Genomic DNA, 24,230 nt, shown 5'->3' on the forward strand with positions numbered 1-24,230 from the left:
TCAAACCGGTACACTTATGACAATTTTATCCCTTGTTAGTTTTCGTTAAATTTTACTGTCAAATTATTAAGTAAAATGACACGTAATAGTTGACTAGTATACCAATTTGGGATTTTACGCTCCTTTGTCAAAATTTACAATTTTTGTGATTTTTTTTGTGGTATTAATCCAATTTAGCGGATGGTATATTTATCACAAATTTACCAATTTAGGATTTTTTTTTTTGCCGTCGAATAAATTAATTTACAGTAAATTTTCATAAATGCACCAATTTATGATTTTTTTTTATGGTCAGTTGGGGTAAATTTGTTATAGGTGTACTAGTTTGGGGTTTTTATAATCAAAAACTAATTTTAGATTTTTCAGTGTATTAATCCTAAAGTTTATTATAGCGTATGCATATGTTTTTGATCGAAATTATTGCGCAATATCTATGGTGTGATCCAATGGATGAAAATATGCAACAAATCTAGAAATAGTTTCTGCGTAGACGGTACCAATGGACCTAGAAATCATTTGATAGCAATGTTTATATTACAGTTGCAAATATCAAGTCATTGGTGCTATGGTAAAGACGAACATTTAGTGAAGTTTGTTGGGTTAGCATACTAGCTGTTATGGTGGGGAATCGCAGAGCAACAAAATCTAGTTGAAATCAGTATAAGAGAAATTAGGTTGTTTAATAGGTTTGTCACAAACTATAATAAAGGGACAATGGCATATGCTATTTTTAGATAGATTGTAAATTTTTAGGAAAAAGTTATGAAGCATCGACATTCTCCAAAAGCCTTGATATCATATTGGACATTCCAACACGTATCTAACACTCTCCAACACTCGGTCGACACATGTCAGAAAATCTTATACCTAGTCAATTTGCCCAACAATCTCCGACACTCGAGTTGAAATTCCAACATGCGAATTTCCGACATGTGATTCTAACACACGAAGTTAATTTTAAAAATTTTCAATAAATGATTGGTTGAAATGTATATATGTGAAAAAAAAAATAAAAAAATAAATAAATAGAGAAATAAGAAAAACCTAATATTCTCTTATTTTCTAGCCCCCGCTTCCCATGATACACAATTCAACCCCAAATTTATTTTTTCTCTTTTCTTTTGACACATTTGACACTCGAATCTAGAATGTGAATTACTTGTTTCTTTTCTCCAAGCTTTATGGATTCTTGGGATGGAATTGAATTTGTCAAATTAAAACAATGAATGATATTAATAAATTATGGATTAATGTTTTTAGTGTAAATTCATTCTAGATTTTTTTATTGTGATTTTGTATCTAATATTTATTGTGAATTTGAATCAAATTAATTTGATTGAAATAATCATAAAAATGATAATTTATTATATATGTATAAAAATATGCACTTAATATAAAATGTGTCCCAAAGTGTCGGAACTCTCTTCTATTTTTTCGAAAAATGACATGTCGGTGCATTGTGTTATATCGTGTCGCGTCGTATGTCACATGTCATGTCGATGCTACTTAGGGAAAAAGGATGGTACACGCAATTCTATTCTTGGGCAGCAGTTTTTGGCAACTTCAATGACTCTTTACTCCTCTAAATCTCTTCTAACAGATAAATTAGGGATGGATATAAAAGAGAATACTTAAGAAGCCAAAGAAGATAGATAACAACATTATTTAAAAAACAGCACTCAAGTTGTGTTCTTAGCTATAAGCTCTCGTCCAAGTGTTTCACTAAGTTTTGTATTTGTGCTATTTGAGTAATTTGTGCTCTAGATTAAGTGTACAAGAGTAAAAAAAGTAGCTAAGTCTTGATAATATGATCTATCTTGTAATAGGATCAGTGTTTGTATATTATAATTGTCCAAGCAAACTATTAGTACAATCTAGCCCGATTTGTGGTTATTAGTCTAAAGAGTGGACGTAAAATTGGACATAAAGCCAAACCAATATATATCGTTGTGTGCTACTATTTTACTCCATTTACTCTCACAAGCATGCATTACGATCACAAGCTTTGAAATATCATCTTGACTCGATCTTTACTTAGCATTAGCTAATTTTTGTGAAAGATTGTCAAGTTTTCTAAAACAACTTATTCAACTCCCTCTAGGTTGTATTGTTAGCCCCTTAACAAGTTTAAGTAAAGAAGCCACCACAACACATTAACCCAATACACTTCCTTACTAGTTTATATTGAAGAACAAGCAAAAACATAGGACGAGAGGAACAATTCATTCACCCATTCCTTTTTCTTGACCTCCCCAAAAGCACGAGAAGCATGCCACAATACATATAACGGCACAAACAAGAAGAAAACCACAACCATCCTATGGAGAAAACAAATAAAATAGGCTACAATTGACCCAACACACTTACATTTTCCACTAATTTTCAACTATGGCAGACTGAGAACCTTCTTCTCATTTTCAAACACTTTACATTTCATCTTTAATAGACTAGACAACAAAGCAAAACCACAATGAACACTCGATAACACTTTCTTTCAATTTTTATCCTTGAAACTTCATACTTCAAATGGTTGACCGAAGATGCTAAAACCTTAATTTAACTTGCATTGAGTCAATATCGTCCAAGTTGTCCACAAACAAACTTGGAGGTTGATGTCGTCCATCAAATAGATTCAATATCACCTTTGTGGCTCGCCTATAGAATTTCGTATTAAAATATTTGCACTTTGAGCATTCTTTATATTTGGTACATCCGTAGAATCTTCTCAAGATTCAATCGGGTTCACAATGCTTTTCTTGGACCCATAATAGACGCTCACCTTCTCCTTCACTTCATTGGGAGGAATTCAAACCACTGTTGAAAGTCCTGCTCTCCATTTCCAAGATTGAGCAGTACAATTTGGGAGCAAACTTAAATTAGAGCTTAGGAGCCTGCAATTGGGTATTTTGGCTGATTTAGGATATTTAATTTGGGGGACATGGAAGAGAAGGATTGCTTAATGAGCTTTCTAGTGAGCCAAGTTGCCCAATTTTATTAATAACATAACACCACATCATATTTCTGACAAGCTTCGCCACAATTGATACTTAAGTGTCCAATTTTATTTTATTTTTAAAGTGATACTTAAGTATTCCTTTTTGAAATTTTGGCACTTATGCATCCTCTGTGCCAAGTTGTAGCATTTTAGTGTTCTTATCTAAAAGAAAAAAAATCTATTGCATGAACATTTGTGCCCAAAGTGACTTTTTGGGTGTTCATTTTTTGTATTATTATTGCCAAACTTTTGGGATAAATTCACCGAAAGAAAACCTGTCATTAAATTACAATTGAATTTTAAAACTTTTAAGAAGTTTAATTAAATTTTAAAATTTGTCAAATTGGTACAATTAAATCTTTTCATTAATTACATTCAACTTGGCTGATGAAAAATACATAAGTCATTTTTATTTTATTTTTGTCTTTCATGTCAAGATGACGTGGCTAAAACGACGTCATTTTGGTCCAAATTTGATTTTTAATGCAATTTTTATAAAGCCACTAAAACCCTAAATTATGCTCATCAAGAATTTTTCCTTAAATTTTTTTCCAACGACACCAAAATCTTAGATTTGTACCTATATGACATATTTACTTTCTATCAAAATTCTATCGAAGAAAATTGTTGAAAATTCACCTATTTTGACACTAGAAAGTAAATAGTGTTAACATGTTATTTGGCTGAAAAATCATCTAATGAAATATTAATAGAAGGTAAATGTGTCAAATTAGGACAAATTTGGGGTTTCTTACATTACAAAAAAAAATGTTTATGATATATATGTCATAGTGGGTATAATTTAGAGTTTTTATGTCATAATAAAAAAAAATTATGCTTAATATGTGACAATGGTTATAATTTGACGTTTCTTTGACTTTTTTTCTTTTAAATTTAGGGTTAATACCCTGAAAACCCCTAACTGATATACTTATGACAAATTTACCACAAACTAATTTTTTGATCACCTAAAATCCCAAATTGGTGCACATTTGATAAATTTACCCCAAAGTGATATACTTATAACATATTTTCCCTCTGTTAGTTTCTACTAAATTTTACTATTAAATTAGTAAGTTGGATGACATATGATAGTTGACTGGTGTACAAATTTGTGATTTTATTCTCCGTTTTTTACAATTATTTTTTGTGGTATTAATTTAATTTAACGGAAAGTATAATTGTCACAAATGTACCAATTTATAGTTTTTTATGATTAGTTTGGGTAAATTTGTCACAAGTATACTAGTTTTGGATTTTTCATTGTCAAAAATTGGTTTTGAATAAAATTGTCATAAGTGTACCAATTTTGGATTTTTCAGGAAATTAATCATAAAGTATATTTACAAAGTAAACTAAATTATTAGAGATACAAAGACAGAGATAGATGAGAAACTAGCCCTTGTCACTAAGGGTGAGCATCGGTCCGGGGTCAACCCTGGACTAACCCTGACGAACCCAACCTTGCCGGCCCTAGTCAGGTTCCTAGGGAGATTGGGTCGATCATTAGTTCTAAAATTCTTAGACCAATGCGTGCGGAGTTGGTCCTCGGTCCCTGAGTTCGAATCACTCCAACCCGAATCAACCCCGACTATATATATTACTTATAATTTTCATATATATATAGAAAATCTTAAAATAAACAGCGTCAACAATATTAAACAACTCTTTAGTAAGGAGTTCAAGTAATTTTACATTGTTCTTTAATAACTTAGCTTTTTAATGTCTTTTACAGCATCAATAGTCATAATTTACAAATGAGGAAAAAAATTTTGTGAGGAATCCTCACGGCGTCCAAAAATGCATAAACAGTTCCTTATGGCATCATTCTCTAATATCCATTCTCTTTTATCTTATTTGTTCTCTTAGTCTTCAATTTGCAAAAATCGAAAGAAACAACTTCTCTGCTCACCACTTGACACTTGCCTCGCTTGCTTTGGGTCACTCGTGCCGCTAGCCACTCGATACTCACTTGGTGTGTTGCTTCCCGCTCAACATTCAATGCTCATTTCGTTCGATGCTCACCTCACTTAACCCTCACCGCTTGCCTTTCTTAGCTAACCTCGCTCATTATTGAACCCATTAGGTTGGTATGGTCCTCGGTTACCATTTTAAAGAGTACAAAAAATGAAATAAAAAATTATCGATTGGTCCTGGGTTGACCCTAAAATCGGACCAAACCCATTGGGTCAGTTCGGTCCTCAATCGCTTTTTTAAGGAGTACAAAAAATGAAATAAAAAATTATTGGTTGGTCCTAAGTTGACCTTAAAACCGAACCGAACCCATCGAGTCAATTGGTCCTCAATCGCTTTTTTAAGGAATATAAAAATAAAATAAAAAATTATCAATTGGTCCCGAGTTGACCCTTAACTAGGACCAAACCTATTTGATCGGTCCGATCCTCGGTCCCAAGTTTAATAGAGTCAGTCATCAGTCCCAAAAATTGAGGACCAACACTATGCGGGTTGGTCATAGTGTTGGTCCTAGGGTTAGGGGGCGAATCGGCCCAACCCAAACCATGCTCACCCCTATTTGTCACCACCACCCCAACATCATCAAAAGGGCCAATGAGGGTCCCTTGCCAACTACTTTCTCACATTTGTTCTCGTCCCAAAATGAGAAGCGCCCAAGACTATGCGGATTGGTGCAGGGTTAGAGGTGGATCGGTTTCAACTCGGATCACGCCACCCCTACTTGTCACCACCACCCCCAACATCATCAAAAGGGCCAGTGAGGGTCCCTTGCCAACTACTTTCTCACCATTGTCCTTTTCTATGAAAAAAATTAGTTCTTTTTAACTTTATTTAAATAAAAATGGTATTGAAATTTATATTTGGACCACAACAATATTGTTTTAACTTTATATTTCATATTTTAGTCATTCATCCCATGTAGAACTTAAAATACATTAAATAAAGTCACGCCAGCATTTACATTTAGTGAAGTCAAATGAAATTAAGATCACGATTTGTAACGATCTGACAATATAGGATTCAATTGTATTTTGTTTTTTTAAATGGTAAGAGTGGTAATAAGTTTTGAGATTATAAATTCACTTTATGCTAAACCTTTTTGCGACTGTCTTTTCTGCTCAGCCCGAATCAGCTTCGTGAGTCGTAAAATCGAAGGAAAATCATCATCCTCTCTCAGTCGTAAAACCGAAGAAAACTCCGCTCCCTTGTCTCGCCCCTCCGTCCTCAACCTCCGTCACCATCTCTCTCCTTCTCCGACCGCGATTCCCCGGAGCACCAATGGCGAGAGCGGGAGGCATAACGAACGCGGTGAACGTGGGCATCGCGGTGCAAGCCGACTGGGAGAACCGTGAGTTCATCTCCCACATCTCCCTCAACGTCCGCCGCCTCTTCGATTTCCTCGTCCAATTCGGTGCGCGTCCTCGTCTCCCGCTTAAATTTCGAAACTTTACTATTGGGTTCTTGCCGGTTCTTGATTCGGCCCTGTTAGTGAAGAGATCTGGGTAGGTGTTTGATTTTCAGCGCGATGCTCGGTTTCATGGTCTGGGTAGATTTGGGAGACCGCGGGATGATGTTTGAACCGCTTTAGAATTGGCTAAGCTTTGATGAAAGTTGATTCCGTGGGCTAGCACCAAAGAAATGCAGCAGCTTTGTTGGGTTGGTGATGTCTAGATTGTTTGTTGATTTGAGCTGGTGATGGAGGAGCGTTGATTCGGGTTCGCCTTCCTTCCTTGTCATTTGACAATAATGAATGGGATTGGTTTATTAGGATGTGGATGGGTTGTTTTCTTTTTCGAGATCCTTAGGTGTTGGAATTTGTGTATATTCCTCTAATTCGGTTATGCATTCGTCGACAGAGGCCACCACCAAGAGTAAGTTGGCATCGTTGAATGAGAAGCTCGATCTCTTGGAGCATCGTCTTGAGCTGCTCGAAGTCCAAGTGGGTACTGCATCGGCGAATCCAGCCCTTTTTAACACTTGAGAAGCTTATCTGATGGCATCTTGTAAGCTCTCTGCTGTCTGTAAATTCGTCGGTCTTGTGTCCCACTCTGAACAGTAGTGGACCAGCTTGATGCTTTTAGTTTAATATACAAGTTGATCGGTGTAAAAAGTTGTTACTGGGGATTGTAGCCCATTGGTAGGAAGCAATCATGGAGGACTACAGTAAAATCATTTGTAATGTTCTGGTTTATTAAGCAACTCTCTGATATGTCGTTTAATCAGACTGGCTTCTCTCTGTCTAAACAGTATTCATCATTTGTATGATCCGTTCTCATTGATATCTTTTTCCTCCATAGCAATTCACTTGTGGGCAATCACATCATATGTATGTGTTTCCTGATTTTTTTCTCCCTTCTTCGTCGAGGAATTATATTATAAGATACCAGTCACTGAATTTGATTGGTTCCTGAAATTAAGATGATGAAACTTATTACTGTCAAAGTGGTCATTTCTCTTAAATAATGCATGATCAGTTTTGGGTTCTAACAATAGGTGACAGAACAGACTTAATGCTAAGTTCTCCCTTTACAGCCAAAAAGTGCTTACCAGACACTAATCATAGCCATTTTGTGATGGAATCACTCTGAACCATCTCACACCCATATGAGGTCATCAATGAATTGCCTTGGCAAAATTTTGAGAGATACAAAAGCAGCACGGTATTATTTATTTATTTTGGGGTCAGAAAATGATATTACTCTTGAAAGGATGTGATTTTTCAACATCTAAAGTTGAATGCCTTTTAGGATTTGGCACATCATCATTCAAAGGAGTAACTAATGTCTTCAAAGTGCAAACTAAATGAGGAATTTGCATAGTTGGATAAATGCAAGCAATCTTAGAATTGGTGTAGGTGGTGCCAGAACAGTTGTATTCTCCCTAAACTCTCAGGGACCCCCTCATGCACGGGACTACACTGACGTTTCGTTTCTTTTAAATTTCACCTCTGATTTGTTTCCTGTACTTGCAACTTTTGATATCTTTCCAGAATTTGTTGCTGTCTTCTGCCTTGAGCTTCAGATCAAGAAATTTTCAAGATGTTTGTAATTCTTGATTGTCCATTGTATCCACTTCAGGAATTGGGAAGCTGGCTATAGCCATGTAGGACTTGATGGCAAATTGCAGTTTAAAACTTTAATGGCTAGGACATCTGTGGCTTAGGGATGTTCTTCTCTAGATCTTCTGCTGATTGGTGAACATGTACCCATTGGATTTGGTCACGAAGAGGATACTTGTATTCGGTCCATAAGTGTATAATAGAGTTATAAGTTGGCAATGCAGCAAGCATTCTGCCAGAAAATGGGACTATCTATTGCGGTTGTGATCCTGTAAACCATGTTGGGCTGCCGTGGCTTCTTTCTGGAAATGGTCAATATGTTGGTGGCACTGTGGATGTGGTGCGTGAATACTTGGTCAAATTTTCAGTGTAGTAAGGGGAGACCAAAATGTGCTAGATAGGCGTAGGTTCATTTGACAGTTAACATGACATGCAATGATGAGCACATACTGAATGAAAAGTTACTCTCCACATAAGAAACAGTTTTCAATCGTAAGATGATCAACTCTATTAGAGACTGAATTTAGCGAGCGTGCTAAAATTGCAAACTTACATCTGCAGTTCCATTGCTGTCAAAAATGGCTGGATTTCATTTACTCAGACTCATTTCAGCATTTGAAAGAATGCTTTAGGACCGGACGGCAATGGGTCGTTTTGGTTTGTAAATAGCAGCATCAACTAGCTGAATCTGACAAACGTTTGAGTTTTAGAGTAGATTGCCAGAGAAATGGTTTCAGGCTTACATTTTGAATTTGATAAATGCATTGCTTGTGAAGTATCCTAATATAGTATGACTAATGTACTTCATCAAGATAAGGAATATGGTTCATTAGATCTTGTTAACCTTCTTACAATGAAGAGTGTAGATGAGCCTCAGTTGATCTCCTCAAAATTTTTGCCCATAGGTCCAAAAGACTAAGCATCGGTCTTCTTTCCAGAGCCACCACTTGAATTTATGTCGAAACCCGTTAAACCGCTAGAATTCACAAATTCTAGAAGAAAGACAACTTGAGTCAACATAAGTCGCTTGCACAGTGACGGATCTATTACATCATGATCAAGAAAAAGCCTAACAATACATTCGTCAAATGTAGGTCGTTTCGGTTTATGTCCGTTCATCTTATTGGTGGATAATGGGTAATTGGGTCTGAAGTAAAATTCCAGCAAAAATTCTTCATTGCTATACCAAAAGACTGACGAGAAATGGAGTTAATCCATTACAAAGTACTTGAAACGAACTTTCTTAGACTATAAGAGAGTCGGTTGAATACTCTCCCCTGCACATGAACATGGAGAGACATACCCTTCAGTTTTCATCTGCTTCTCTTCTACATGGTTGTGAATGAATTTTAAGCAGCTACGAAATTTCTATCTAGGTTCTGGAGGAGCCAAGGCTTGTGAACTAAGAGGCGACAGTTCTGCCGCTTGGTCCTGGGTGGGGGACAGAACAGCCTTTTTCTCGATGATGATTGAGAACCGGTTGGATCCACCGAAGCTATCGATGGACTTCAAGTATTGAGAGACATTGTTCTCTATGAGCAGAGCATCCTCGTGCTCTTGCATGATGTCCACCATGCCAGGCCGGTAAGCTGAGAAGTTCTCAATGCAGGCCAGCGCCACTGCCACCACCCGCCACGTTGCCTCTGCGTGGTACATTCCCTTTATGTTTGGATCCACAATTTCCTCAATCTTTTGTTCCCTTATAAGGTTTGACCTGCATGAAAATGTGATTCTGTTAGCATGTTATTATTGAGGTACAAGCAACATTGATATACTGACGATTTGATGGAAGCCAGGAAATATTTTTTTTTTTGGTAAAGGTAAGAATATATTAAAGGAGAGTTAGCTATACAAAAACGGCGCCAAAAACTTTCACTCATAGTGCAAAAGCAGAATGAGTGGAAAGGGAGCCAGGAAAAAGAACCAGAACAAACACAAGAAACACCAGCCAAAACAACCGGCAAACACAGCACAGCAAACACCCAAGATCAAAGAAAGATCAACTTTGTAACGGCAACCATAGCACCATTCATAAATCCGGAATGACCCGCCATCAATCCATATGCTCAGCAGGGCCACCGACGAAGACAGAGGGGTCAAATCCCCATCCTTGTTGGAGCCTTCTATTCCTAGGGTTGTCCAGTACTCTACTGAAGGTGAGAGCTTTGTCTTTCACAACTTTGATGAGATGATTCTTCAAAGCTGCAACCTCAAGGGCTTCACCTCGGAAGATGATGCTGTTCCTTTTCTTCCAGATAAGATGACATAAGGCCCCAAAAGAGAAACGGGCGATAGAGTGAAAGAAGTCATTACCCGACAGGAAATTCAATGCCCAGTGGAGATTTTCCGCCCAAGTTCTGTTACGCCATGGAAGATTACATCTTCTGGCCCAAAAGAAAGCAAGTGTCGCAGGAACATGACAATCAAAGAAGAGATGATCAATAGAGTCTGGGATATGATTGCAAAAAGCACATAATTCAAAATCAATCCTTCCAATGGATATGAGAAAAGCCTGAGTAGGCAATCTGTTCTTGATAATCAGCCAAAGGTTAAATTGAAATCTTGGGGCTATAGCATGTAAAATATTAATAGTTAGACGGACAATGTAAAATGCATTTGCCAGAGTAAAAGACGCCTCGAATCCCAATAGAACCACACCAAAACGACACTTGCCCTCCTCATATCATGCGACCAAAAGGAAAAGGATGCCTTTGCCGTCCTAATACTTCGTGAATATAATTAACTCTGTCTCAAGTATGAACATGCAACTACCAGCAGAACAATCAAACATCTACACAAACTCTGTTGGGGTCATTAACTGGATCAATGGGGGACAAAACGAGATTTGACCTAAGTGAATGGATGGATATTCTAGCATTATGAGAAGAGCATATAAAAACAAAGAATATTGTGAGCTCTCGCCTTCTTAATTTGCATACTCTCATCTCAACTGATGTTTATTGCTGAAAGAGAAGATAGATCAGCTTCACTGGCTAGTTGAGTAGCCGGAACGCTAAAATGTAAAGACGAGAAGTATAGCTCTTAATCACAGCAACCAAGATAGTAAGTTATAAAGCATACCCATTCAACCAAGCTCCATTCGTTGCGCGGCCTGTGTATATTTAGAGGCTCTCGACCACTTACGATTTCCAGTAGAACCACACCAAATCTGAAGACATCACTTTTTGTTGACAAATGCTGGGTTGAGTAGTACCTGAATCATCCAAGCAACAACATAATGCCTATCAATTTCTGTAAGGACATTACCACATGATGCCTAAAATGCATAAATGATGCGCTACACATCCATTATTCTGATAAAATGGTTATATATCCTCGAGGTCTGGAATAATGATGTTAGATTCTACCGTGTAAAAGAGTCTTCAGGAAATTTAGTTGCATACTTCTATCTTGATCCCTACTCTCGACCATCTGAGAAAGAGGGAGGTGCACGGATGGGTAAGGTTGTTGGTCGAAGCCGTGTGCTGTCTCAAGCCGGTGCAAGTGCAAGATTGCCAATTGCTCACATAGTGTGCAATCAAATCCCCCCTGTGGGGAACAAACCAAGTCTTATGACGTTCCGAGAGGTCAGTTTCCAACCCCTTCCCTTAGTTTACTGACTTTCTTTTCTGCTTTTTGAGTCTGAAATACTAAATTGATGGAGGATAACTGGTGCAGCCACCATCTAACACTAGTCGGTGTCGATAAAATATTGCCATCAGAAACAAGGATTGAATAAGAGGGTATTTTAGTCTGGTCTCTGTGACTCTTATTTTAAAGATTGGATTTTGGTAATTTCTCGACAATACTAGCTTAGATAGGGCTTGAAGTTCTGCTAAAAAAAGTCATTTCTATATATTTGTTTCTGTTCTTCACTGCTAAGAACACGACTGCTGGAAGACTCAACAAATGGTAAGAGAAGAATAGCTTTTGGGAGAAGATCAGTAATGTAAAATGCCTAGCAGTTTTCGGTAGAGAACTTTGTGACGCCAATCTATCCTTTGATGTGATTTTGAGGAACGCTAGTAATGTTAATATTTTCTGTGTGCAATGCTTAAAGATACACTTTTATCCTCTAATATATACATCTAGAGATGGGTCTATTCCTCAACTGTCGGTATCAACAGCGCTCATTCTAAAATCTTCTGATTCACACCTGATACTTGTTTAATCCTTTTGACTATGAAGGTATAATATGACCCGTTGAGCCATTCTTCTGCCATAGTAAAATCTACCCTTTAGTGAATTTTGTCATTGTCTCCTAGATGAATGATGAGGATTTTGACCTTATGCTCACTGTCAGTCGCTTGTCCTTTGTGAAATAACGCCATCCTCTTCTGAGTGGTATCTGTCATTTAAACATTTGTGATAATATATGTGTTGCCAAAATTGGCAGGTGGAAATCGTTTTTCATGAATTTGGTCATGCACTTCAACATATGCTAACCAAACAGGACGAAGGCCTTGTTGCTGGCATCAGAGGGATAGAAAAGGGTGCTAGAGAATTGGCCTCTCAGTTTTGGAGAACTGGTGTTATCACAGGTGAGTTTGTCTGGAGCTCTCTCTGGTGTAGCTTTTGAACAAATTGATGTGCCATCATGATTGGATGTTTTTGCACTTCACGAATATATAAAAACATTATGCATATACCGTGGACAACAAAAGATGATTGCTTCATGGAGCATAATGTGATGTTTGTGTTGTATTGCCTTTGTACTGTATTTGGATCTAAAGGTGCAAAAGTGCGACTGTTGTCTCCTTTCTATTTGGCTAATGATAGGCCCACGATCCAGATGTTATTAGACAATTTTGATGGTCCTTGTCAGGTCCATCGAAATGAATCCCAATTGAGTTGTGAATTGCTCTATTGAGATTAGCTTTTCAGGTTTACTAAGGGTGCACTTGGTAATCTTTCTGTTCAAAAATTGTTCCAGGGAATACAAAAATAAAAAAAATTATTTCTGTTCCGGGGAACAATTTTTGAACAAAAAAATACATTTGGTAACTACACAAAATTTATGTTCCTAGAATAAAAAAAGAACAGAAATACGTTTTGTAAACTTGTATAATTTTTTTGTTTCTTTCAATTTTTTAATATTTTTTTTTATTTTTCCTTTTTCCTTTTTCTTTTTATGTTGGGCGACGTCTAGCGAGCTCGCCAGGTTGGCCAACGAGCCTGGCCCCGGTGAGGCTCGCCCTGCCCTAGCCAGGCAAGCCTCGCCAAGCCACCAGCAAGGCTCGGCCTCACCCAAGCTGTGCGAGGTTGGCCTCGCCCTGGCCTAGCAAGGACCGGCCTTGCGCCGAATGGGAGGCCGAGCTCGCCTAGCCACCAGCAAGGCTCGGCCTCGCCGAGCCACCACCAGCAATGCCATCCTAGAGGTGGCCCGGCGAGGTCAAGCCTAGCTGGTGGCTAGGCGAGCTCGACCTCGCCGAGGGCCGGCGACACTCCGGCGAGGCCGACGATTGGCCAAAGAAAAAGAAAAGGAAGAAGAAAAAGAAAAAGGAGAAAAAAAATAAGTTTTGTGTTTTTATTCTTTTGTTTCTTCAAACGTGTTCCGTGAACAAGATTTTAAACAAAACATAAAATAAATGCATTTCTGTTCTTTTTTGTTCTCTATTCTTTTTTTTTGTTCTTCGAAACAAAAGAACAAAAATTGTGTTCCAAGAAACGAAAAAAGAACACGAATAAACGCACCCTAAGTTGGCTTTACTCAGAGATTCCTTCTTTTAGTTCACTATTGCCTGGAAGTTCACAGCTAATTTTATGCACTTGATTTATGGATAGGTGGAAAAAGGAAACGGACCGGAAAATAATTTGTTCATTTCATGGAAAACAACCTTTTGGGAAAAAAATTTGGAATGCCAAGCGTGTGGTTCACGGAAAATAAATGATTTAAGAAAAATATTATCCTTCAATAAAAAAATAAAAAAAATAAAAAATAACACCTTCAAAATGGGCAATTATCTTCCGTTATCTTTTTTCACTTAAACCAAGCATATTATCCTCTTGCACTCATTTTAATTTTTAAAATTTTTTATTTTTTTCTCTTTTAAAAATCAATTTTTTATTTCTTTTTCCTTTTTCTTTTTTTCTTTTTCTTTTCCTTCTTTTTTTCTTTTTTCTTAGAGCCTATGACCGACCATAGGCGAGACGAACTTGCTGGAATCTAGCAAGCCTAAAGCTCGTTAGCCTCAAACGAGCTTGACCTCACTTGTGGCCAGTGGTCGGCCGTCTCCATGATCGGCAATTAGCCAAATAAGAGGAAAAATGAAAAATGAGAAAATAAAAAATATATATTATTGTTAAAAGGAGTGCACAGATGTTCGTAAAATTCTAAATGCAAGTGCACGTGTCAAACAAGTAATATAATGATGGGAAATATTCTTACCTTTACCAAAAAAAAGAAAAGTATCGTCTCAGATTGATGATTAATAAACCAATTAAATACTAAAATAAACTAATTCTAAAATTTATCTAACATATCAAAATATAAGTAAGAATAAATTAAATATGAAATTTGTAGACTAAATGCAGTAAATCGATCAAATAAATATGTTAGAGCATTCACCATAACCACTAGATATGAATTTCAGATTATTTTGAATATAAGAAGGATATCAAACATGTGATAGCGGAATTTCCTAATCAAATTACTATCCTATCTCTAGGTATAGCAAACTTACTCAATTTATTAATTCACTATATCTCTATGTAAATTAAAATAAACATATAGGCATTAAAAACTATGAATATTCTCATCTTACAATGAGTCTTTTGGATTACCTTATCACCGAAAGCTACACAAATAGCTATCCACGTTTAATTCATGGTTATATATTATAATAAACAATTGCATATTATCACTTCTCAGTCTCAAACATACACATCAGATCATTCAAGTAGTGGCCAGTCACTCAAAAGCATTAAACACAATAATATATAACTCACATGAATAAAATCAATTGTAAAACATAAAAATCATGAAATTCACATCATCATAGTTAGGCTATATCGTAGCCCTAACAAAAGAAAATTAGAACATAGTAGAAGAATAAATAAAAATATAAATCAAACCTAGCATCTTAAATTAAAGAACAAGAATTATGTCATCACTTTTGTCTTCTCTTCAAAATACTTGAAAAACTCTTAGAAAAATGAAAAACGATCTAACAAAAACCTAACTGCTTCCTCTCTTGCTCTTCATGCTCCCAACGCTTGTAGATAACATTAGGGAACAAAATCAAGAATTTCCTAATTTGATATCCATCTTCCATTGCTTTTTTTTATTTGAATTCCTGATATTTGCCAGTATTTTGCTTATCTTCTCCATATCTCATTATTCTGCATAAACAAGGAAAATTTGAATAATCAGAAGGAAATATAAACATTTTATCATAGATATTGCATTAATCGTTGCTTAAAACAGGTAAAATAACTCTATATTTATAGAATTATCAAAAGAGAAAAATTAAATCATATTATGTAGACCAAATGGCAAAACTATTTTCTATTTCATTTTCAGGTTACAGCCAAGTATCAGAAAATATTATCATTCTTCTACAAAATGACTTCTTAAAAAAAAAAATCCAGCGACATCGTATTTTTCGCAAAATGCAAAACAAATGGAGCTTACATGACATATCTTTCAACTAAATTTAAAAGGAGAGTTCTCAACCAAGCATCACAGGGAGAGGAGGGAGAGTGGACAAGGAGTGCAATCGGCTTTACGTACCAACTCCACCTCCTCAATGTTTTATCATTTCATTGTACTTCATCATCACTTTTTTTAACTTGAGATACCCACGTAATTTATTTGGACCTTTTGATCCATTAATTTTCGCCATGGATGAAGAGATCCTAAGTTTACATATTAATAGTACATTTTATGATAATCATTCCATTGCTCGTACGTCTTTTCCTTAATTTTTACTACTTTAGTACATTTATAATATGTAAAGTTGGGGTATTCTATATTAATCCAGCTTATTTGCCTTTTCCTAGTAGTTTTATTCTTAAGTCTTTTCGTTACTTTTATTGTGCTATGCGCATAATATATATATTTTTTTAATCCAGCTAATATTTGCGCTTTCTTAATAGTTTCGATGTTCTCTATTACTTCGTTTGCCTATTATTATATATATTACAATAATAAAAAAGATTACCATGAGAAGTTGAGTTCTACGTAGTCATGTTCGTGACTTGGTCCAGGATAGTCACTACGGGCACATTTCGTAACGTTTCGTTCAAAAATTGTTCCAAAGAATAGAAATAAAAAAATAAAAATAAAAAGTGTTTCTGTTCCGGGAAACAATTTTTGACCAGAAAAGATGCATTTGATAAACTTGTTCGGGAATAAAAAATGAATAGAAACACGTTTGGTAAATTATATTCTTTTGTTGTTTCTTTTAATTTTTTAATATTTTTATTTTATTTTTCATTTTTTCCTTTCTTTTTATTTTTCTTCTTTCGGCCGGTCGTCGGCCTCCAGCGACCAAGTGACGAGGCCGGCAGCCTCGCCCAACCACGGCGAGGCTCGCCGGCCCCCGGCGAGGCTGAGCATCGCCGACCCCGGCGAGGTCGCCGACCCTCAACGGCGTTGCCGGCCCTCAACAGCCGGTCGCCGGCCATGGCCGAGGCCGGCGACCGGCCAAAGAAGAAAAGAAGAAGAAGAGGACAGAGAAGAGAAAAAAAGTGTTTCTGTCGAAGTGTTTCTAGAGCGAGAAACAATTTTTTTTTTTTTGTTTCTCATTTCTATTCTTTTTATGTTCGGGAACAAAAAATCTGATTTTGAACAAAAATGCAAACAAACACGATTCTGTTCTTTTTTGTTCCCGGGAACAAAAAAACAAAATTTTTGTTCATAAAAAAAAAAAAGAATGAAAACATGCAGGCCCTACACGAATCTTTAGATATAAAAAGGATTAATATCACAAAAATCCTAAATTTGTATACTTATCATAAATTTACCACAAATTAATTTTTTAATCATCAAAAACCCCAAACGATACACCTTTGATAAATTTACTCCAAATTAGTAGACTTTTGATAAATTTACCCTATATTAATTTATGTTAAATTTTACTGTTAAATCGTTGAGTTAAATGATACATGACATTTGATTGATGTACTAATTTGGGATTTTACTTTCTATTTATCATAGTTGTATCAGTTTTGTATTTTTTTTGTAGTATTAATCTAATTTAATGAAGAGTATATTTGTCTTCAGTTTGGGGTTTTTGAATGTGAACAAATTAATTTAAGTTAAATTTTTCACAAATGTACCGGCTTAGGTTCTTTGGTAGTCATTTAAAGTAAATTTATTACAGGTAAACCAGTTTGAGGTTTTTCATGGTCAAAAAATTAGTTTGAAATAAATTTGTCATGAGTATACCAATTTTAAGTTTTTTGTGATATGAACCTTATAAAAAATTTATATCTTGGGAGACACATCAAGTTGATTTTCTTTTACAAATAACCTCAACGATGGTTATCAATTTCTTGCATTATATGCATAATCTTTAAACGTAGGTTTTAAGCATATAGATATAATAGTTAAGGTACAGGAACAATCTAGTTTTTCAATAATAAATGTTGTAAAGCTCTTGAGAGATTATATATTTTGACTTTTTTTCCCTGTTTTTAAAACTCCTTTCACTTATTAGTGATGTTAAAAGTGTCCAAATGTTCGAAAGTAGAATGATTTGAATAAAATTGTATTTCCGTAGTTTTCTTTTAATGTTTGTGAATACTATGCATGTTAAGTATCACAAAGAAATTAACAAAATAAATTATTTCGGCTCAATCTCATATAATAACATTGACAAGAAAAGTAACAAACATTCTCATTTTGATGCTCCTCCGCCTAGCGCAATGATGGAGGCCTAGCTAGATGTTCCCAAGGCCCCTCAAGGCTTGGATGGAAGACATGGGCGTAGCCGTGCGAGGCCCTCGTCCAATAGGGCTCATTCCAAGAACCAGCAAGGAAATGGCTCAAAGCCTCCTCCTGCCCGCTCTTGGGCCAATGTTGCTAAGCTGGCTGCAAAGGGCTACGGATTAGCCTATGTGCCACCAACCTATGTAAATAATAAACATGTTGTTACCTTGTTTAAGGAAATACTTGAGGCCATGGACCCGAAGTGGCATGAGTGTCTTGTTGGTTATTATGTGGGGAAGAAACTTCCTTTCAAGATGATTGAAAGTGCCCTAAAGCATGAGTGGGGATAGAAATTGGTTGAGGTGATGGCCAATGACCAAGGATTCTATTTCTTCCATATCCCTAATAGAGAGTTTCATAGGAAGATTGTTGATGATGGGCTGATCACAGAGCTCGAGTGCCGCTGATTCTTCAGCAATGGCATCCTATGTTGGAGCTTAAGAAAGACAACCAGACCTTAGTTGCTGTGTGGGTAAGGCTCAAGAACATCCCCTATGCTTTTTGGTCGACACCTGGGATTGGTGATATTACGAGTGCAGTGGGGAAACCTTTGTTTGTCGACCTCCGCACAAAATAGATGAAGATGATCTCATACGCCAGGGTGTGTGTGGAGATCTTGGCTTTGCATCATCGATGCAACTCAGTAGATGCAGTCCTAAACGGTGAGTCTTGGACCATGCCATTGAGTATGAGTGGAGACCAATGTTGTGCCTGATTTGTGGCACCTTTGGACACAAGTATGTGGCCCCAACAAGCACAACTAGGCAAGAGAAAGTTCCTCAACAACCCCCTGCTTGAGAAAGTCCTGCTTGAAAAAGTGCTATTGTCCATGAGAAGGATCAGGTCCCTATCCTAGTGTCGTATGTTGTTCTAGGGACCTCGGAGGTTGACTAGATCTAGGTCAAAGGAAGGAAAAAGAAGTAGCCATTAAAGGCTAAAGAATGTCCAAAGATACCAAGAGAGGAGGGCTAGATCACGAAGTTAAGGAAGCCCTCTTTGACGAAGAGGACTGCTGGTCTAGCTCGGCCTTCCTAGAAGGATAAGAAAGCCCATCCTAAGGGCGGTGGAATCCTCTCTCCTTCTATACCGAGCAACAAGGTCAGTAAGGAAGGATCTACTTCCTCTACCGCGTCCTCAAGCTCAAATGATGAGCTAGATGCTTTTGATGTTGCAAGTCAGATATGTAGTTATGAAGAGGAAGGTTTGGAGCACCCTCAGCCCCTGAGCATGATTCTTGCAAGGAGGATGGCTGATTCGCAACAGGACAATCATCCATCCCTTCCCCCGATCCTATTCCCATTCAGTAGAAGGCTCAAACTCCCTACCCTGTTCCAACCCCTATTGATCCGCCAAAGGCATTGACTAGCCGGCGGCGGTTGAGCAAAAGAAGGTAGGCTTACGTTTGTCTTTTTGTTTTATGTACATAGGTATATGGAATATAAGGGGCCTAGTCAACCCCATCAAGGCTAAGGCCCGAAACTTAGTATCCTCAAATAGGCTGAGTTTTGTTGGACTTTTGGAGACTAAAGTACCGGAAGCTCTTTTCCAATCCATCTCCTCTTTGTTTATAAGACACCTTAACCTCCCATGAACTCCCCCCAGGGGAGAATCTGGGTCGGGTGGGACCCTTCTTTGGTTAGTTTTGATGTCTTCGCGGTTAATGCTCAGACAAATCATGGGAGGTTAAGGTGTCTTACTTCTAATCTGGACTATTGCGTCTCGGTTATTTATGGCGAGCATACTTTCATCTCCCGTTACTTACTCTAGACGGACCTTATCCATTTGACCTCCTCCTTCAAAACTCAGCTTGGCTGGTAGTGAGAGATTTTAATGTTATTAAGAATCCTTCTGACCGTATAGGTGGCTCTAGCGCCTAGATCCCTTATTTCGATGAGTTTAGTAAGTGTTTGAATCAGACTGATCTAGTTTATTTGAGGTATGTTGGATTTCACTTTACCTGGGCAACGTCTTTTAAGTCCTCTCAGAAACAAAGGAAGATTGATAGGGTCCTTGTGAATTCAAAGTGGAGTTAGGAGTTCTCCTTCTCAAAAGCTTCCTTTCTTGAGCCCGGCATTTCTGACCACACCCCTATGGTTGTTAGGATCTTGAATCCTATTCTCCATTCGATTGTCGCTCAAGCTTGGGCAAATCCAGGCGAGGGGACCCCAATGTATAGGCCGGTCTACAAGTTGAAGGTCCTCAAAGGCCGCCTTAAGCAACTAAATAGGAACTCATTTTCTAATATCTGGCCAGGCCAGCTAAAGCGAGGCAAGCACTTCGGGCCACTCAAGTTGATCTCCATCATGACCCTAACCAACGGGTTTCTCATAGATTTGGAGAGGAATCAGCGGCGAGCCCTCATGGATATGTGCATTCAAAGGAATCCTTTTTTAGGCAAAAATCCAAAATTAGATGGCTTGAAGAAGGTGATCGGAATATGAAATTCTTTCATCATTCGGTCAATAGAAGACAGCTGGGAAATAGAATTCTCTTGGTCAAGGATACTGCTAGTACCCTAGTCTTGGATCATCTTTTGGTACAGCAGTTGTTTGTTACCTATTACCAAGAGTTGTTGGCGCCACGTGGTCCACCTGTGAGGCCGTCGGTCCAGGATATCTAGGCAGTCATTCAACATCAATTGAATGAAGACCAGGTTAGATCCTTGTCTTGGCCGGTGTCTAATTTAGAGATAAAGACACCATGTTCCTTAGCTCAAGGAAAGGCACATGGGCCGGAATGGATTTAATGTAGATTTTTTTAAAACTTAATTGGGAGGTGGTAGGCCGTCGGTTATTGAAGCGGTGAAAGATTTCTTTATCTTTTGAAGGTTGTTAAGGGAGATAAACAATACTTTATTGGTTTTGATCCCACAAAAACCCAATGCATCAACGCTTTCTAACTATAGGCCTATTGCTTGTTGTAATACAATCTATAAATGCATTACTAAGGTGTTGGCTAATAGGGTGGCGGCCATGCTCCAAGAGATCATAAGTCCTCCTCATAGCGCTTTTATCAAAGGTCAACGGATTAGAGACAACATCCTCATGGCCTAAGAACTATTCTCTGGTTTCCACCTCAACCCATATTCACCCAAGTGTGCAATCAAGGTGGACTTCCAAAAGGCCTATGACACTATCGATTGGGATTTCTTGGAGCTGGTTCTTCATGCTTTTGGTTTTCCTGACCATTTGACTCAGCTTATTATGACCTTTGTGTGGATGGCCAAATTCTCTATTACTTTAAATAGGGAACTTCACGACTTCTTTCCTAGTGGTCACGGTTTGAGGCAAGGGGACCCTATATCTCCGTACCTATTTACATTGGTGATGGAGGTTTTCTCGAGGATGTTATATAAGCTTTCGAGGCAACCGGAGTTCAAAAACTTCTGGAGATGAAGGTTCGTCTTTATCTCACATTTTCTTTGTTGATGATGTCTTCCTTTTTTGTGAAGCGGATATGGCATCGGTTGCTCTCCTCAAGGAAGGTCTTGACACCTTCTCGGATTGGAGTGGACTGAGGCCAAACAATGACAAGAGCAAAGTATTCCTCGCTGGAGGGACCGTCTCATCTTGAAACCAAATTGCCCTTGCACTTGGTTTCCACATTGGGACTCTACCGGTTCGATATTTGGGAGTTCCTATCATCACCTCGAGGCTTGGTAAAGTAGACTGTTTCTCCCTCGTCAGTCACATCACTGCTAGGGTGCAATCGTGGGCTCAACGATTCTTATCATTCGCTAGTAGGTTGCAAATCATAAGGTCAGTCCTCCACTCTATACAAGCCTATTGGGCTAGTGTTTTTATACTCCTAGAGCTATCTTGGACCGTACTGAACAAATTTTGAGATAGTTCCTATGGAAAGGTGCGGGTCTTGGTAGAGGCGGAGCAAAAGTATCCTAGGAGGATGTTTGTCTCCCGAAAGAGGAAGGAGGACTTGGCATCCGAAGGTTACGGGATTGTAATACGGCAGCCATGCTAAAGCATATATGGATCCTATTCACTGACAAGGAATCCCTTTGGTGCAAATGGATCCATTCTTCATTCTTAAAAAGGAAGAAGTTTTGGATTGCCAAGAAGCCAACCCTTTGCTCATGGGCTTGGAAGAAGATTCTTCAGCTTAGGGACGATTTATGGCATCTATTCCGTTGGACGATTGGGGACGGCCTCACGGTTTCGCTATGGTTTGACCATTGGCACCCTAGAGGTCCCTTAACTTGTGATTTTCAGACACTCTCATCTATAGCTCAGGGTTGTCTAGGCAGGCGATGGTGGCGGACCTTTTCTCGAATGCCAGCCAGGCGGTAAAGGCCACATTGGAGTCTTAGGAGATTCCCCTGCTTATTCTCTCTCAGAGCGCGGACCGCTTTTGCTGGTTGGGGAAATCGTCTGGATTATTCTCAATTGCTACCACTTGGGAGACCATTAGACGGAAGAAAGCCAAGGTGTCCTGAGCCATGCTTATATGGAACAAGGCTATCATACCGTGATATCAGTTCAACCTTTGGCTTATGGCGAAGAACCGACTTTCCACCTAGGTTCTTTTTCCAATGGAAGAATTGACAATGCAGTATATGATTTTTGCAATACCAAACCTAATTCTATGGACCATTTGTTCTTTGGTTGTCACATCACTTCTAGCTTGGCTTTTTTTAGGCTGCGAGATGCAACCTTCCGTGGCGGAATAGGTCTTGGTCGGATAACCTCCATTGGCATTAAACTTCCTTGCTAGTAAGAATTTTATCAATGCATTGCTAGATTCTCCTTGGGTGATTTATGCCATTTGATTTGGAAAAAGAGAAATAGCATCCTCTTCAGAGAGTAGACGGTGGCAATCCCAACCTTGAAGAACCATCTCATCAAGATCGTCAAGGATAAAGCCTTGACTTTTAGTAATGTGGCTGATACTTATAAGAATAGGAGGATTAAATGCTGCTAGGATTTGGACCCTTCCATTTTTGCTCCTGCGAGTGCCTTGTAAGGCTTGCTCCTAGTGGCGCTATTGCTAAATTGATCCTTGTAACCAGTGTGATGGACTGCTCGGTGGATTGAAGTAGGCTCCTTTGTGTGGTACTCAATATAGCTCTACCATGGAATGCCTTGGATTTAGATCTAATCCCCATGATAGTGCTTTATTTGTTCAGCGAATGTCTCAAGGGTATATCCTATACTTTTATATGTAGACAACATGGTTATCACTGGCAATGACTATATAGACATTACAATGCTCTAGCAGAATCTCAATCAATAGTTTGAAATGAAAGATCTTGGCCAACTCAATCATTTTCTAGCCTTCAAGGTTACTTCAGATTCCTCTAGATATTATCTTTCTCAAGTTAAATATGCCACTGATCATCTTTCTTGAGCGAAACTTACTAATAACAAGACCAATGCAACTCCTATTGAGACTAATGCCAAATTTAACAACAAAGATGGGACTCTTCTCCAAATCCTACTCTCTATAGATAGCTAATTAGCAATCTTGTGTACCTCATTGTGACTCGTCTAGACATAGCCTATGTCATTCACATTGTTAGTCAATTCATGACTGCACCGCAAACCACTCATATTGTTGCCGTTCTTCACATTCTTCGCTATGGTAAGGGCATTTTATTTCATGGTTTCACATTCTATTCTGATTAGGCTAGAGACCTCTTAATCGTCGCTCCACCACTGGCTACTACTTCTTTCTAGGTAACTCAATGATCTAATGGCATAGTAAGAAACAAATTGTTGTTGCTCAATCTAGTACAAAAGTAGAACATCATGCTTTTGCTGATAAAACAACAAAATTATTATGATTGTGATAGTTATTAGAGGATATGGGCTTTCCATCATAACGGTGGAACGATACTTTATTGTGATAATCATAGTGCCATCTAAATGGCACATAATGATGTTTGTCATGAACGCACTAAGCATATTGAGAAAGATTGTCATTTTATATGTTTTCAAGCACATCAAGACACCATTCGTCTTATCTCCACTTCATTGGTTAATCAAATTGCCGATGTATTTACGAAGGCACATCCACCAAAACATTTTCAAGATCTTTTCTCCGAACTCTAGTTGACTTATTTCATGTCACCTTGAGTTTGAGGGGGATGTTAGAAATATATTTTGATATTCAACCCCATTCTGATTATTATTCTAAGTATTTGTCTAATTCCAAGTATTATTCTGAGTATCTATCTAATTGGAGTATCCATCAGATCTCTTACATCATAATCTCACTATTCTGATTTATTGTAACATTATGTTACTATAGTAGTT

The 24,230-nt window shown here is 37.8% G+C and overlaps 1 protein-coding gene across 3 annotated transcripts; it reads left to right on the top strand.

Moving 5' to 3' along the window:
• Positions 1–6,083: 6,083 nt before the first annotated feature.
• Positions 6,084–8,246, top strand: LOC104418362 (protein BRICK 1). Of its 3 annotated transcripts, none has more exons than XM_039302131.1 (3): positions 6,084–6,380; positions 6,826–6,972; positions 7,959–8,246. In XM_039302131.1, the coding sequence occupies exons 1-2, from the start codon at positions 6,248–6,250 to the stop codon at positions 6,948–6,950; spliced, it is 258 nt and encodes an 85-aa protein (XP_039158065.1). In that variant the 5' UTR covers positions 6,084–6,247; the 3' UTR covers positions 6,951–6,972; positions 7,959–8,246. The 3 variants fall into 3 exon arrangements, with proteins under 3 accessions (XP_039158065.1, XP_039158064.1, XP_010027986.1); XM_039302130.1 differs by having other exon boundaries at positions 8,047–8,246; XM_010029684.3 differs by lacking the exon at positions 7,959–8,246 and having other exon boundaries at positions 6,086–6,380; positions 6,826–7,263.
• The last annotated feature ends 15,984 nt before the right edge of the window (positions 8,247–24,230 follow it).

The sequence above is a fragment of the Eucalyptus grandis genome, chromosome 9 (genome assembly GCF_016545825.1).
Source record: "Eucalyptus grandis isolate ANBG69807.140 chromosome 9, ASM1654582v1, whole genome shotgun sequence".
Taxonomy (NCBI): Eukaryota; Viridiplantae; Streptophyta; class Magnoliopsida; order Myrtales; family Myrtaceae; genus Eucalyptus; species Eucalyptus grandis.